The 16,231-nt window shown below is 52.6% G+C and overlaps 1 protein-coding gene across 9 annotated transcripts in view; it reads left to right on the forward strand.

The window, feature by feature from the left end:
- The window catches only part of Cacna2d2 (calcium voltage-gated channel auxiliary subunit alpha2delta 2), a 130,526-nt gene that overhangs the window by 50,216 nt on the left and 64,079 nt on the right, over positions 1–16,231 (forward strand). For all 9 annotated transcript variants that reach the window (XM_040739812.1, XM_040739814.1, XM_040739813.1 and 6 more), the window contains exon 3: positions 14,571–14,687. In XM_040739812.1, coding sequence (XP_040595746.1) covers positions 14,571–14,687 — 117 coding nt within the window. The remainder of the gene's footprint in view (positions 1–14,570; positions 14,688–16,231) is intronic.

Consider the following 16,231-nt stretch of genomic DNA (forward strand, 5'->3'; position numbering starts at 1 on the left):
GTCTGAGGAGGGCTGTGTTTCCCGCACCCCACCTTCTTAAAAGTGTCTTCCAGACAACAGGAGCACAGTCCAGGGACGGAGCCCTCTGTCAGGTCTGCAGGTGCATGTCCTAGGCTGCCCTTTCTCTCTTCCACCTGCCTGTGGCCTGTAGTCAGCACTTATCCCCGGTTCATGTCCCCCTCAGCATGACAGAGCTGGAAACCCCAGAGCGACCAGACGGGACTGAGCCTAAGGCATGCGTCGGGGAGGTGGCCCATCTTCCAGCTCTGCTGGCCCGCTGTTCATTCATCACCTTTTAGAGGGGAGACATGCTAATTGGTTAGCCCATTAGCTGGGCACTAGCAGCATATGGACCTGATTCCTGCCACTCTCATCCTGCCTGCCTGTCTGCCTGTCTGCCTCGGAGAGCATCATCTGAACTCATTGCATGGTATAAGGTCCAGGCTTGTCATACGTTGGAGGGGGATTTATCTTAATCAGAACTTGAACCCATTGGTGAGGCATCAGAGTCTACACTCTGGGCTTCAACAAGTCTATATATGGAGTTCAGTCACATCCACAGCTGAGACAGAGCCTCAGCTAAGCTGTGGACTAGGGAGGTGTTCAGAAAAGGGTGATTTCTCCAGCCCCACCAGCAAGGGGATCAGTCATTTCCATGCTGTTTCTAGATGCTCTTGCTGGAAATGGGGGTGATTAGAGAGGATGCTTTGTCTGAAGGTTCCTTTCTTGTGTCCCCACCCCTGAGTTTCTCTGATAGAGCTCTTTTGCAGCCTGGCATCCTTAGTAGGGGGTTCTGAAGTGCCTGGGGCTGAACACAGGGCAAATGCAGAGCTCTAGTCTCTAAGACAGTGGACAAAAGGGAAAAGAATCTACTGGATTTGAGCAAAAAGACTCCTGGGACTTGAGGCTTTATTCGTGGAAGGAATGCCTCTCCCCTAATTCACTGGTGCTTTCCCCCAGCATGCACATATAAACCTGGACACAGGCACATCAGGACACATATGTACCTAGAGACATGCATCATGGACCTTCCAGGTACCTAAGGACACACAGTCACTAGGACATTTGTTTGACATGTGTTACCCATTGGAGCATCACCATATCATCATTCTTCTAATGTGCACAAGAGTGTGTACACACTGCTGTGTGCCACCCACATGGGTGTGCCCTTCAACATGTGTAATAGGCATACTTAGACTTTGCGTGCGCTCATGCACGCACGCGCGCAAACACACACGCACACACTCACACACTGGTTCCTCCATTATCTGGGTTTATGGAGGAGATAAATTTGCAGTTTAGCAGCCCTAAACCTGCCAGGATTATAACCATAAAGAGCAGGTAGCCTGGGCTCCATTGAGTCTTGCTTGAGAATGCACTGTATGGGAAGGGTTTCCCAGCCTGCTTTCAGGACAGTCCTCCAGGGGCCTATGCAGGAACTACCTAGGTTATGCTGGGGAGAGATAGAGTCAGGGCTGTGGTTACCACCTTGGGACCCCAGCTTGGGGCATCTCCTGTCCTAGGATGGGAAGTAGTAACTGTAGCTCAGGGCTGAAAGCAAGACAGCCTAGGCCATGTGGAGGATACAGCTGGTCTATTCCTTACGCTGGTTCTAGGGACTAAATGGGAGGGGCACTGAGAACAGTCCAGGGGTATACTCCAGTTGGGGGTGTGGCAGGGCTGACTACAGCTAAGTTCTGGAGGAGCTTGGGGTTCTTTGGGTGGGGAGGCAGGAGGGTGAGGTGCAGCCCAGTCCAGAGTACAGGCAGGAAAGTGCAATGGTTAGCTGAGTCCAGCCCATGAGTCTTCCCGAGCAATGGTGGGCAGCCAAGGCCACAGTGGCGTGAGGTAAGGAAAAACACAGCTGCCCATGCTCCTGTCCATGGGAAGAGGGAAATAGGGCTGCCTTACATCATTGGGGCAGTTTGTTCCACTCTTGGCCTCTGGCGTCATTGCCATCCTCACCTCCCTGCTTAGGGAGTCCTTGACAGAGCAGAAGCTCAGGCCTTCCTCTCAGCAGCTGGAGGTCACTAAACAGAGGATGTGGGAGCCCTAGGTATTGCCACTGCTGAGACCTGCCAGATGTCTAGTTCATGAGAAAATGGAGGCAGATAAGTCACGGCATGTGTGGAGACTCAGGCCTCTAGCCCTACATCTGCCTGATAGCTTGAAAGTCCTCAAAGAACTTGCACTGGCAGACACCCTCATTCCAGCTCTTATCAAGAGGTAGGGAGGTAGGAGGCAAAAATGCCCCTCCCTACCCTGGGTCCCCTCCAGAAGCTCTGATTGGGCCTTGTCTAAGAATGGGTTTTCCCCCACCACAATCCCTCTGGAACAGAACTTTAGAAGTCACACACTGTTGGGGGTGGTGTTAGCCTAGTGCATAGGCAGCGTTCTCCTGCGGCCCGGGGAGGAACCACTGAGCAGACCAAGGCTTCAACTGATGCCCTGAATAGATCTAAATGGGCAACCTTGGGCAGATGAACGAGATGTGAGGAGGTTGGCTTCCTGTTCATCATTCACTCAGCTGTCTCAGAGGAACAATTCTCCATAGGATGTTTAAAACAGGATGGACTTGCAAACTCAGGACCCAGCTGTCCCCATGACTTTTATAGCCCTGGGACAAATGCCCCAAGACCTATGGCTGGGGGGACAGTCGAGTGGTTTCCTAAAGACCAGTTGCTGGGGACATAGGCCTGGGTCTGGGCTAGGTTCTCTGTTTGTATGCATGGTTGATCCTCATAGTCATTGAGGCGATTACTATCTGTGTTCAGTTGACCCATCTATGAAGCGGGGCTTGTGAGGACTCGACACAGAGAATGACTGGAATGGAGGTTTGTTTCTGCCCTGCCAGTATTCCTGCAGTAATCATTGCCCCGTTCAGTGGCTCCCAAAGCAGATAACCCACATGGAATGGGGGCCCGAGCAGAACATCTGTTCTCCTGAGAACAGCACACTTATTTAGAAGTTCATGGCCATTCAGGCTAAGGGCCTGCCAGTGTTTGCCAGAATGTCAGGCAGCCAGTCTTGTTTGCACAGTTGGTTTGCAGCAAACACTGCTCAGGCCCACAGAAGGCAAATGCTGGCTCCTACGTTGCTGGAGCTCTTGCATTCGCAGAGAGGGAACCTGGGCCAGGCGTTCTCCCTCTCCCCGAGCAGTGAAATAAGGGGAGACTGCGGCACAGAGGAGGGCCAGAGCCTGCCTCAAAACACCTGTCAGACACCGAGTTTGCTGACCCCACTCAGGAAACCCTTGAGTGATGACCACCAGCATTCCTGTGGAGGCTTAAGAGAGGCTTTGTGTGATGAGAGTGTGGGCTTGTGTCCCCCAGTGCGTGTGTGTGTCCTGAGTGCACACGTGCCCCCGGTGTGTACCTGTCCTCAGCATATTTTTGGTCTGTGCAAAAGGCCCCAGCGCCTGGGCCCTGCTTGCTCAATGCTTTCAGCTTGTTCTGCGGAAGATGTAAAGGCACTTACCGGGATGCATAAAACTCGAGAAGAGCTATAAACTGAGAGGAGGAAAGAAAGAAAACGGAAGAACTAGGGGAGGGAGGAAGATGGAGCTGGGACGTACCGACAAGGAAGGAAAGACACGGCTCAGGCCTGAGTCCCTCACGCGTTCCTTAGTGCCTTCACGTGGGCAGCTCCAGCTCGGCACGGGTGCCCACTCCTTATTGCTGCCTCAGACTCGGGCCTTGTGATCAACCTGCTTCAAGGGCTGGGGGGGATGCCCAGTGTCTCCTGGGACCTGGCTCAGAGGCCGCTCATGGCCGTGCCATGTCCCTACTCCTTCCAGGTCCCCCACATCATTAGGAGCCTCTCCAGCAATGTGCTGTGCGGAGGAGTTAGGTAGCCCCAGCCATCCAGAAGCTGCAACGCTTAACTGCTTAAAACAATGCATGTTTTAAGGTGGCTTCAGAACACCACTTGAGGTGTGGATGGGAGACCCATGGAGCCTTACCCAGGCCTGGGGCTGCCAGGGACAGGTGTCTTCCATGAGTCTAAATGGAAAATATTAGCGGGATCTGTACATCGACCTGGGTGCTGGGTGTGAACGAGGCAAAGTCAACGTGTGGGACAATTTCAAGGTCAGTGATTTCCCCCTTCATTTTTATTATTATTATTTTTGTGTGTAGGTGTTTTGCTCGCATGAATGCCTGTGTACCTTGTGAATGCATTATGCCTGTAGGGGCCAGAAGAGGGCAGTAGATCTTTGGAATTGGGGTTGCAGGCAGTTGTGAGCTGCCACATGAGTGCTGGGAATCGAGCCCGGGTCCTCTGCTAAAGCAGCAAACGCTCTTAGCCACTCAGACATCTGGAGCCCCAGGAGGTGTGCTTGAAGCTGTCTGTGGAGCTGTGTGTGGAACAGGACGCGGGGATGGCCTTACCCCAGAGGGGACTCTTGACAGTGTGGGAGGCTGCAGCCACCACCGAGGCTTGACGCCATCTCTGCCTTTATGCCCCACTGTTACCATGTGAAGATCTCATGTTTTCACAAGAGCATCCAGCCCAAGGGCCCTGGAAGTCCCTCTCGTGATCAAGGCTGTTTACTGACGCTGCCGTTATTTGGTGACACTGTTAGCAGCAAGTCTTGATAGTAAATGATAGCCTCTGAGACCAGAAAGTTGGTCCTTGGAGGACAGCCTGTGCAAAGAAGGTATGCAGGGCTGTGGAAGCAGCCTGAAAGGAGACTCCACAAGAGACCCCCAGAATCCTCCATTATGACCATCTTCCATTTTGGAGGATTGTCCAGAACAGCCAGGCTGAGGGGAAAGGGTTGTGCCTCATGAAGAGTAGGGCTGGAATTCAAATTCATGTGTCTAAACATTCTAGGGCATAGGTATGAGAGATGGGAAATTTCACCTTTGGACAGGTTCTGACCCGAATGGCACCTCAGTTTCTTCACCTATAAGATGACAAATCAGCCAGCCTTGTCAACTAGTTATGTTGGAGTATGAAAAAGGAAGCCTAACCAGGAGACTCTCGGAGCAGGGTCTGCTTCTAACCACTCTGGAGTCCCTGAGGGACCTGTCCCACCCCTGTGCCTCAAAACTCTCTGTGCTGGGTTATACCAGTAAAGTGGAGGCCTTGCCGGCAGAGGAAGCAAGTTCTGCCCTGGCTCTCTCTGACCTCCAGAGCTGTGCTTCAGGCCACGCCTCCAACCCATCTCGTGAGAGTTTACAGAGTGAACTTCTGCTCATTCTAGGGGATCAGGAATGGACAACTCTGACGAGATCTGTATATCCAGGGGCCTTCTCAGAGCCATCTTTTTGGATGAGGTCACATCTTGCATCTATGAAATAATTAGAAGCCTCCCCAGCCCACCAGGACCGCACCGAGCGTCTGCCCACCCTGGATCCCAGACCCCTTCCAGCCCTCCCAGCTCTCTTCGCCTAAGAGGTCATAGAGTGACCTTACTCCTGTTCATTGTCTAAACCCCTCAGGAACGAGGCAGAGAAGAGAAAGGACTAAAGAGACTGGACAGCAAGGCAGCCATGAGGCCCAGTCCCTCCACCAGGCAGTCAGTGGAAGACAGAAAGCTGATTGCTTCCTCTGAGGCCAGAGTCCTCATCCAGAGACAGGCTAGGCTCAGGGCCCCTGGAGGAGGTGAATGGAGATGTACCGAGCAAGACCTGAGAATGGCGAGGTACCCAGGGCCTGGCAAGGATGATGGGCATCCTTTCATAGTTGCTAGGCAGTTTCTCCGGCTCCCAGCTTCTTGAGTTCTTCAGCAGTAAAATGGGAATAGTAGCCGAGGGATTGTTAAGGGGACTGGGGGTTATACACCGTGCCCTATCTGACTGCACAGAGGGCCTTGTCATCACTGTCATTGTCCTTCTGTGTGGCTGATAGAATTCCTGTGGGAAGAAAATATGAGCCAACTTGTTGGAGGCAATGGGAGAGAGTGCAGCCAGGGTGGGTGGCAAGGGGCCGCAGATGCCGACACAAACAATCTGTTTCCCATAAACATGGGCACCCACACCAGCCGGCCGCCACCCGCGACTTCCATGAGTTGGGAAAGTGCGGGTATGTTTACTCGCACTCCCCCGTGCCAGCTGGTATGCTGGGCACAGCTTCTCTCCCAGCTGCCTCGACAGCCGGCGGCTCCCAGCTCAGGGAGGGGAGTGTGAGCAGGGGCCCCTGGATCTTGCCTACAATTTGGTTCACCTCGGGCTTGAATCGCTGATGCTTTCCCAAGTCAAATGTAGAAGGCAGGGAATGGTGAGAGTCTCCATGGCAGTTGGTTATGTGGCTGGGCTGGGTCAGAGCTGGTTTTCCTGCTCTCCGAGCTCCATTTCTCCAGGGACCCCTGTCTTAAGTTTAAACAACAGGTGTCCCTCCAATGGGTCCCTTCCTCCTAATCCCCAGCTAAGTTCTTAGCATCTCAGCAAACTCCAAACAGAACCATGCCCATTGCAAGTAGGTGCAGCTGAATGGCTGGCTCTGTTGTTGGGCCCACGTCCTGGGGATACTGAAGAGTGTGTTTCAGGTTTTCTGCTCTGTGAACACGTGTGATCTAGGCAGCGGTGGTGGCTGCTCTGTGAACATGTGTGATCTGGCGGTGGCTGCTCTGTGAACACGTGTGATCTGGCGGTGGCTGCTCTGTGAACATGTCTGATCTAGGCAGCGGTGGTGGCTGCTCTGTGAACACATGTGATCTGGCGGTGGCGGTGGCTGCTCTGTGAACATGTGTGATCTAGGCGGTGGCGGTGGTGGCTGCTCTGTGAACATGTCTGATCTAGGCGGTGGCTGCTCTGTGAACATGTGTGATCTAGGCGGTGGCAGTGGTGGCTGCTCTGTGAACATGTCTGATCTAGGCAGCGGTGGTGGCAGGGAGACCCATCTTCCACTTGAGGTTAAGGCGTGTGTCCACCGTGAGGGGGTTCCCATGCCACTGTGTCACATACCTCCAGGCCCAGTGGAGAATTCTGAGTCAAAGAATGGTGGGAGCTTGGAGGTAAGGGCTCGAGGGTGCTACCCAGTCTCCGTTAGCAGGCATTTTGGAACTATAGCTTGTGGTCTTACATATGGGTCATGAGTGGCTTTGGGCATTTAGAATTTGATACTGAGATACACTAAAGGACACTCTCTCCCCACTCATCATGGGCTGGGCCATTTGGGAGGATTACTTTGAAGTAAGGAGAACCATACATTTCCTCTCTTAGGGCTGGGGAGACAGCTCAGTGGTTAAGAGCACTTGTTTCATAGTATCTGGGTTCAACCCCCAGCACCCACATGACAGCTCACAGCCATTTGCAACTCTTCTGGCCTCTGAGGGCACCAGGAACACACATGATGCACAGACATACATGCAAATAAAACACCATACACATAAGATAAAATTTTAAAAAAGACTTTTTAAAATTTCTCTCATCCCTTGCCTGTTCCCAGAACATCCCCCAGTACTAAGAGAGCCAGGATGTAGGTAAAACTTAGTCATACTCTCAGTGTCACATAGGCATAAGGCCAGGGTAATACTGTTGTCTAATTATGGCAGCCTGAAGCCAAGCCACTGTGTTGGGTGACTGTAGGTGATCCCTTAGCCTCCTTGACAGCTGGGCTCCCAATAGTTCCTGTGACAGATAACTTGTTACTCACCTAAGCACTGCTTCCAGGGCTTGGGAATCCTAGATTGAGAAAGTCCCTTTAATTTTCCTGAGGGGGGTGGTGTGTTCACAGTGCCCTAGGAATGCTGGAGAAAGAACTCGTTTCGGAACTGGGTGGTGGAAGCCAAGACTGTTCCTATGTGAGATACAGGATTCAGTAGATAGTCAAGTTTACCAGGGCTTTAAAGTCAGTGTGGGACAGATGTGGTGGTTAATACCCGTGATTACAGCATTGGGGAGGCTAAAGCAGTAAGATCAGGAGTTAGAGGGATGTGTTACAAACTAGCAAGGATCCTGTCTCAAAAACTAAACTGAATAAACAAATAAGTCCATTTCGAAATCCACGTTTCAGAGGGGCAAAGCCAGGACCACACCCAGGAGTGGTCTCTGCTTCCTCTGCTTGGATGTAGGACAGGACTCCCAGGGTGAGGGACCTTCCTAGAGCTACCTTGGGAAAGTTGTCTCAGACTAGCCCCAGCCTGGCTGGGAAGATTTTTTGGTTTATTGTTTTGTGTCTTTTGAAAAACAAGAGATTGAGCCTTTTTATGACATGGATTTTACAGCGTAACGAGGCAGCGTAATTTCCCATTCTCAGCGGCAAGTGCACTTTTTACACTAATTGCATAATTAGACATAATGTACTAATTGCAGTAATGGATGACAGTCAACTAAACTTTAACTTTAAAAACAGGGAGGCGTTGCTGGGGGTGGTTGAGGGGACTTTATCCCCCCTCCCTGAGTTTTGTGAAGGGAATGGGGAAGTCTGCCTTCTAAAGCTCTTAGAAGCTTCCTCTTAGGGTCCAAACCAGGGAGCCACCAGGCCCTTCTCCCTTGCCCAGGCTCAGGCAGCATATGTCTCAAATGTGCAGTGTCCCTCAGGAACGTAGGCTGTATAGGTGGGACAGGGCCAAGAAAGGTAGTACTCTCAACCCAGGAGGGCAGTGCCCGTCACCTACTGATGAAAGTCCTCCCCGGTGCCTTATGCAGGACAGGATTGTTAATGGTCTGGCTACATCTGTCTGTGATCCCCTCTAGACAGGGTGCCCCCTGCGCAATCTCTACTCAATATGAAGGTGAATTATTAACAGTGTGACAATGTCACAGTATACAAACCCTGGTTGTGACAATGTACCATATATAGCTGACTCACCCTGGAGTGATGGCAGCTGACAGGTGTGGGCAGGTAAGGAAGCCTGGGGCTGACCGGCACACACTGGTGCCCAAGCGCTGTGTTCTGAGGGCTCCAGTGGCCACTTTCTCTTGCCCCACTGTAAGTTCTCTCCATGGCAAGTGAAGCTGCCTGGGGAGTTCTCAATCACAAACACAACCTAGTGCAGCATGGCCTGCATTAGGGTTTTTGTGTGCCTAATGTGGGACACCCTCCAAGTCCCAACAGGGCAGGACCTGTGCCAGGTCTATCCTGGGTGTTTAATTTTTATTTCTTTTCATGGTGTTTTGCCTGCTTGTATGTCTGTGTGAGGATGTCAGATCCCCGAGAATCACAGACAGTTGTGAGCTGCCATGTGGGTGCTGGGAATTGAACCCGAGTCCTCTGGAAGAGCAGCCGGTACTCTTAACTGCTGAGCCATCACTCCAGACGCATATGCTAGGTGCTTAAATGGGAAAGAACTCCAGGTGCCTGGCCTTGCATCACTCTCCCCATCGAGGATGGTTAGTGGTATGTCATGACCCTAAGTGAAGATAGGAACCTGGTTAAGCAGCTACTGGAAGTGGTACTGGGGCCTCTCTCTGGCTCTACACTGCCTGCCTTAGGGGTCTTGAACTGGTCACTACCTGTCCTCCACTCCTTACCTCCTTGCTGGCCTTGAGCTACCTAGGACCCTAGTTTGTGGCTTCTCTAATCTCTAGCACAGCCTAGTCTAGTGTGCCAGGCCCCAGAGCCTCTGCCCTAGGAGGTCTAGCCTGCCCTCTGCAGTCGCCTGTTGCCCTCCCCAGTAGGAGCCTAGTAGCATGAAAGATGCTGCAGTTAAGGCACCCACCTTGGTTGTTCTTTGGCAGACAAAGGCGCAGACACCAAGAGGTGTGGTTAAAGAGGGCTTAGGGAACAGCTGCTCACCCACAGTCACTGGCTTCAGAATGGGGGCTGGGATTCTGGAGCACCTAGCTGGGCTCCACGCTGAGCCTGGGCCTTTGAAGAGACAAACAGAAGCAAGGCAAGCCTGCATCTAATCTTTCTTGTTCCATTTTCTTTCTGATTTAATTTTCCAGAGATTAGGGCCCGTTCACCTTCACTGCGGAGAGAAGCCTCAGGAGTGTGCCTGTCCTCACTCCCAGGGTTATGTGGTTGGTTAGAGGATCTCGCTGGTTCTGACAGTCCTCCCCCCCTCCTTTCTAGAGGGGCTGGTTTCCCACTGGCCCCAGCTCTTCAGAATCATCCTGTCTGCCCCAAGTTCCTTTCTGGTTGGTCAGACTCCCAGCTCACCCCTTCAAACCCTAATGCCCCCTTTCTCAAAAGTCTGACCTTCAAGTTTAGAGAGAGATGCAGAGGACAGACCCGCTAAGTACCCTAAGGCAGGGCTTTGGATCAGACCGCCCTGCTCGGATGCCAGCTCTGCTGAGGGACTTCACCTCTCTAGCCCAGTGTCTTTGCCTGTTAAATCGGGATGACAGGAATGGGCGTCTTCCTGGGCCATCAAGGATCAGTGAGGCCAAGTACCCAAAGCACTAGCCCTGGGGAAAGCCAATGGACTATTTCTGGGGCCTCCCCACCTTCCTCGTTTCTCCCTCTCCCTTCTTAACTCTATCATCCCGGCTCGGGTCTGGGCCCCACTGTTGCTGGCTTTCTGGGACTCTGTAAAATGCCTCTGATGGGGTCTGTCCATGCTACTTGCCCTGAGTTCTTTTTTCTCCTGCTTCTTTAATGTTCCTGGCATTTGGCTCCTTCTGCCCTGCAAGTGTTCAAGATTCCCATCGAAGGTCGCTGTTCTGCGGGCATCCTACATTCTCGCTTCTCATTTATGTAAGACTGCCCCCGGGGAAGCAGGAGGCTGGGCAGCAGGGTTGGAGCCACGAAAGGGACCACGGAGCTAGTATGAGTGCCCTAACGGGGGAGAGACACCCCTGCTGAGCCACAGCTACAAGTAGGGACTGGGAAGATGGCTCCGTTGGCAAAAAGCCTGCTGCCACGTAAGCGTGTGGATCTGAGGCTACACTCTAGCGCCTTTGTAAACACTGGGGACACTATAGAGACAGGAGGATCTCCGGGGCTTGCTGGCTAGCCCACCTAACCAGATCAGTGAGTTCCAGATTCAGTGAGACCCTGCCCCCCGCCCAAATAAGGTGGAGAACAATTGAAGATGCCCTCTGAGGTTGACCTCTGACCTCCACCTGCACACACTCGCATACCATACAAACACATTTTTAAAAAGTAGGGACTAGAAGAACATGATAGAGGTCCTTGATGTGTAGAATGAGGGACTCCATAATTATCCCTCCTGCCTTAGCCTCTCCTGCAGTCCATGTCCCCCGGCCTCCGCCACTGTCTCTTTCCCTCCACCACGTGCCTACATGGCTCTGTCTGCCTCCCCATCCCAGCACCTTCCTTCCATCCCCTGTGGGATGAAGCCCCTGCCTCTTGCCCCATTACCATGGATGGCTTAGAGATGCAGCAGCCTGTGTACCCAGTAGCCCCTTTGTTCACCTCCAACCAGCTATCTGATTAAAGGTGAGGACCTCTAAGGTGCATTGCTAGGAGAACTATTTGTTTTTTTCCAAATAACTCTCTGGGCCAAGGAATCCAGCAGCCATGTGGTCCTGCTGTGGCTGAGGCCCTGCACCCCAGCTGGTCCCAAGGCTAGGAGTTGGAGTCGGTGGGGAGTTAGCACTGTGCTTTCTCGGGGCTCCCTCCTGGGTCCATGCTGAAAAGCAGCTCTCCAGCCCACACCAGTGTGGAGATGACTTCCCTCCTGGGGAGGGGCACCTGCCGAATTGTGCCATTTGGATCTCCCTTGGGCTCGGGGCTGAGCTCAGGGCCCTTCCAGGGAACAGAGCAGCTGGAACAGGTCCAAAGGAATGTTGAAAGTGTGAGACACCAGAGATCTGCCATTTGGGAACTGCTGCATATCAGGGGTTCATTTGGGATTGGGGGATGGCTGGGCTGGAAGCTTGAGCAGCCACTAGGATTCTGTCTTCATTATACCAGAAACCCCTTGCAATCCATTTCCTCATTCTGGCAGGGTTTGGAGCACATGGGAAGGCAGAGTGACAGGCATAGCATGGGCATGGTCTGCTAGCAATAGTCCCGAGAGGCCGCAAATGCAGGCACTGGGGATAGCAATAGTCCCGAAAGGCCGCAAATGCAGGCACCGGGGACCAGCAGAAGGGTACCGCCACAGGTCCTTCGGTAGAAGTAGAACAGGATGAGGGCCTGTCAAAGGCATCCGGGGCTCTGGGAGCTCACACCGCTGCAGGCAGAGGTGGAGGGGCGAAACCTAGGCTCCAACGCTCTGCTCTTGAACGCGGAATTGGGCATACGCCTTTGTTCGGTACCCTCTGCACACAGACACGGTGCTTGCGGGGACAGCGAAGGAGTTAGCTGTCGCTGTGTGCTGTCAGTGGCTCCCTGGTGTCTGGACTCCTCTGCTATCACCTTCAGGGCTGAGACTGAGGTGTTAAGGAAAAGACACGGTGACTGAGGGAGGGACTTGAGGGTGTGGGGCTGGACTTGGGCAAAACTCAGACAGAGGTTGGGCTCTCGGGAATGAAAGTTGATGGCTTTGGACAGTTCTCAGTGGGCATATCTAGCAGAAGAGTGGAGACAGGGAGGGGACTGAGATTACTTCCTCAGCCTTGGTGACCTTGAACAGTAGCCGTGGTGGCAACAGTACAGGGGTCTGAGGATATGCGTCTTGCTGCTGCCCGGCTTGGAAGGGCTCCCATTCTCACAGATATATCGAATACCAGCTTCCAAAGACTTTTGAAAGAACCTGACCCTCCAAGCTTTGTGTCACCTGTTGGGACCCTGAGGTACATAGCCCCGACACCAGATCTCTTTCCATTGCTGGCCTCCAACCCAGTAGCCACATAGGCTTCTAGGTGTATTGTAAACCTAGGAAAGGGGTTTCAGATGTTTCCAGAAAGCATGTCAGGAAACCAGCATGGCCCAGCCTCAGAGCCTGGGAATGACCTTGACAAGGGAATTTAATGTATAGGAACTCATCCCTTGGCCCTGATGAAGCCAGGCAGCTGCGCCCCCTGCTGGCACAAATAGAATGGGTGCTGCTTCAGCTGTGTAGTCATGGTTTCTACACAACCAGACTGGTCCAAAGCTTGGATGGGGGTGGAGGGTGTTAAGCCTCCAGACCTGAGAAGGATGGGTCAGAGAAGATACGGAGCCTGGCTTTGCCACTCAGTCCTACGTCCAGAATTGTGCTCTTGTGTCTGCTCTCGGTTTCCCTAACGCAGGATGGTGGCTCCCTGCATTTCTCTGCAACCCTAGGATTCCGATTCTTCCTTCCCTTCGCCTCCATCGCTGTGGCCCATCTGAGGACCTTGGTCCAGAGGCTGAGCGTGTACTCTATGGAACAACCTGCCCTGGTGTCCACTCAGATCCTCGGGCCTCTTGGGCTGTGCAGACAGGCCCTGCTACTCGCCTTCTAACTGCCACAGCTCTGTGGGAAGGAGCGACTTCAGAAATTATTTTGTTCTAAGAGAAGGACAAAAAGAAAAGAGAAGCTGAGAGGGATGGGGGATGGCAGGAGGAGGAGAAGATTGCCTGAGCCTGCTTTGTGTATTGCTTTAACCCTTGGACTGCCAGGCCCTGGGCAGGCAGCAAGCCTGAAGCCCCCAGCCCCCAGCCCATTCCCTTGACAGATGACAGAGTCCTTATCTCTGCACCACTTCTGTCATTCTCCGACCTTATCAAGCCCTGTCTGTCTGTCTCTCACTGACGCCTCTGTCACTGCCAGTCCTTTCTGTCTCCACACGTTCCCACTTCTGCACAGCCTGGTGGCAAGGCTCTGTCCTGGTAGCTGGGCCTATGACCTGTAGTGGTGAAGGAGCCAACTTGGAGTACAAAGTTCCTGGAATCATTTGAATGGGTGCACAGACCAGGTCAGGCTTGGAGACATTCACAGGTGTATACCGCATACGTATGCATGCACATACCCAAGACCCCGAGCCTGAACAAAGACGCCTGCAGAAATCTGCCTCTGAGACTCACATACAAGCTCCCAGACTGTATCTAGAGACCCTAACCTCACCCACATGCTGGCATGTGCACACCAGTGTCAAGCCATGTCACATACTAGCCATCGATTTCCATGCATGTGCACTCAGACTCCACCTCCTCAGGAGGGGGAATGGGCGGATTAATTCTTCCTACCTGGTCTCCCTCAATATTCTGTGTTGAGTGGCAGAGGAGCCCCCAAGGGGCTCCTAGAACTCTCCATAGTTTCTGCAAATGGCCTAGGGCAGCACCTGCAAAAGGAACACATTTCCTGAGGCTATGTGGAGGAGCAGCTATGCATACACACACGTAAAAGATTCATTGTGGATATGTACGTACATGTGCATGTGTGGTGTGAGGACATCTTCATGTTGGGATGTGGTTTATGACACATGCTTTTTAGCTCGGTCTCCCTCGCCATCCACTGCCTTTTGCTCCCCGTCCAGCCTACCCCTCCCCTCTGCTGCTTATAACCACTTTGAATTAACAGTGGATCCCTGAGGCCCAGACAAGGCAAACTTGGACCATCAGCCACCAGCACTGGCCACCAACTAGCTCCCACTGGACCTTCATCCCAGATGCAAGCCATAGAGCCCCAGCCCTGTGCTCCCCTCCGCTGAGATCATGAAGGTCCTGGACTCTGCTTGTGAGGACCAGAGCCAGGGTCCTATAGGATGAGAGCTGAACTGAGCTGCACATGCAGCGACAGTATGTGAGACCGTGGCGTGGGAGTTGGGATCGCTCTGGCCTCACCCTTCACCTCTGCTTCCTTCTAGATCTACAAGGACAATCGGAACCTGTTTGAAGTACAAGAGAATGAACCTCAGAACTTGGTGGAGAAGGTGGCAGGGGACATTGAGAGCCTGCTGGACAGGAAGGTGCAGGCCCTGAAGGTAGGCCAGTGGACCGGGAGCATGAGAACGTTAAGGGAAGGCTGGGTGCAGGGGCCTTGACTGAAGGTGGTGTTCCAGCCCTCATTGTCACCGAGTGCTTGGATCCCTGAACTTCAGCCGGAGGAACAGCTACAGGGCTGTGTGCAGCCGTGGCAGTTAAAACTGGGTTTGGCTGCAAGTGAGGTGACCTGGCAGACTTAGGCAGTCCTGCATGTCCCTCCCGCAGGGCCTTGGAACTGTCGCATTCCTGTCAGTCTCCTGGCTTGTCTGTAGGTGGGGGAGTGGGCACTGGTCAGAACAGTGACTTGTTGGTGGAGTACGCCCCCAGGTGGGCTGCAGGACCTGGTAGGGAGGGGATGGCACAGAGGCAGCTACAGATGGGGAAGGCTGGAGTCCCCGCTCTGCCTGCTCTGGGCCTCAGTCTCCCAGTTTATACTCAGGGAGGTTGCAGCTCGCAGGCACACAGTTGCATGAGTATAAGACCTGCCAGACTAGCCTGACAAAGCAACCAGACCCCTGCTCGCTCCAAGGACAGCAGGGGTGAAGGGGCCCTCAGAAGCTAGAAAGTCACTCATAAATGAACATCTGGTTTTAAAAAAAAAAAGGAAGAAATCTCGCTGAGCCCTACAGCATGGCTGAACTGAAACGCATCATGCCAAGTGAAAGAAGCCAGTGACCAAGGCCACAAGTGTGTTCCTGTTTCTATGAAATGTCAAGTAAAGGCAAATTCATAAACATGGCAAGCTGGCTTACTGGTTGTCAAGGGCGAGTGGGGAGAAAATGTCTGGTGAATGCAGGGTCTCCTTTCGGTGCTGATAAAAATATTCTAAAGTTAGATTATGGTGGTAGTTGCACGACTCTAATTAAACTAAGAACCACTGAAATGCATGTTTAATGTGACTAAATTGGCTATGTCAATTAAATCTCAATAAAGCAATTTTTAAAAAATTAGCACATCCATCCACAACTGAGGCCAGGGTCAAGTCAAGGCAACAGGCCTAGATCCTCCATATCTAGACCCCAATAAAGAAGGAGTTCCCTTTTCCAGTAGCTGGACCCCACTGTAAGTGCATGGAAGAGGGTTGGGCTGGCCTTCTAATCGGAGGGAAAATGAATTCTAAGGATCACCCAACAATTATGAGCCCAGAAAACCCAGAGCTGTGCCTAAAAAATCTAGTCTCACCTGATTTTCCGGATATCCTGTTCACAGATCAGGGAAGTCATTTGGAAGTCAGGCTGCCATAGAAGGGGCAAAGCCAGTTTTCAGCTGTAGGGGTCAAAGGTCTCTTCCTATTAGTATTCAACCATGTGTTCACCCACTTAGCTGGCACGCTGCACCCAAGCCACTCTCCCTTTTTACCTTATTCTGTCTCCTTCCCTCCCTCATTCCAGACCCTTAGTTGCACACTGCTTCCTAGTTTTCCTGCCCCCTCCCAATCTGCAGAATGTGGCTGTCTTGCTCAAACTTTTTTTAAGATAAGGTTTAAGTCTGTAGCCCAGGCTGGCCTCATACTTCCATGCCTCCTGAACTGGGATTACAATCA

Source organism: Mesocricetus auratus, unplaced genomic scaffold (assembly GCF_017639785.1).
Source record: "Mesocricetus auratus isolate SY011 unplaced genomic scaffold, BCM_Maur_2.0 Super-Scaffold_100691, whole genome shotgun sequence".
In the NCBI taxonomy this organism is placed as follows: Eukaryota; Metazoa; Chordata; class Mammalia; order Rodentia; family Cricetidae; genus Mesocricetus; species Mesocricetus auratus.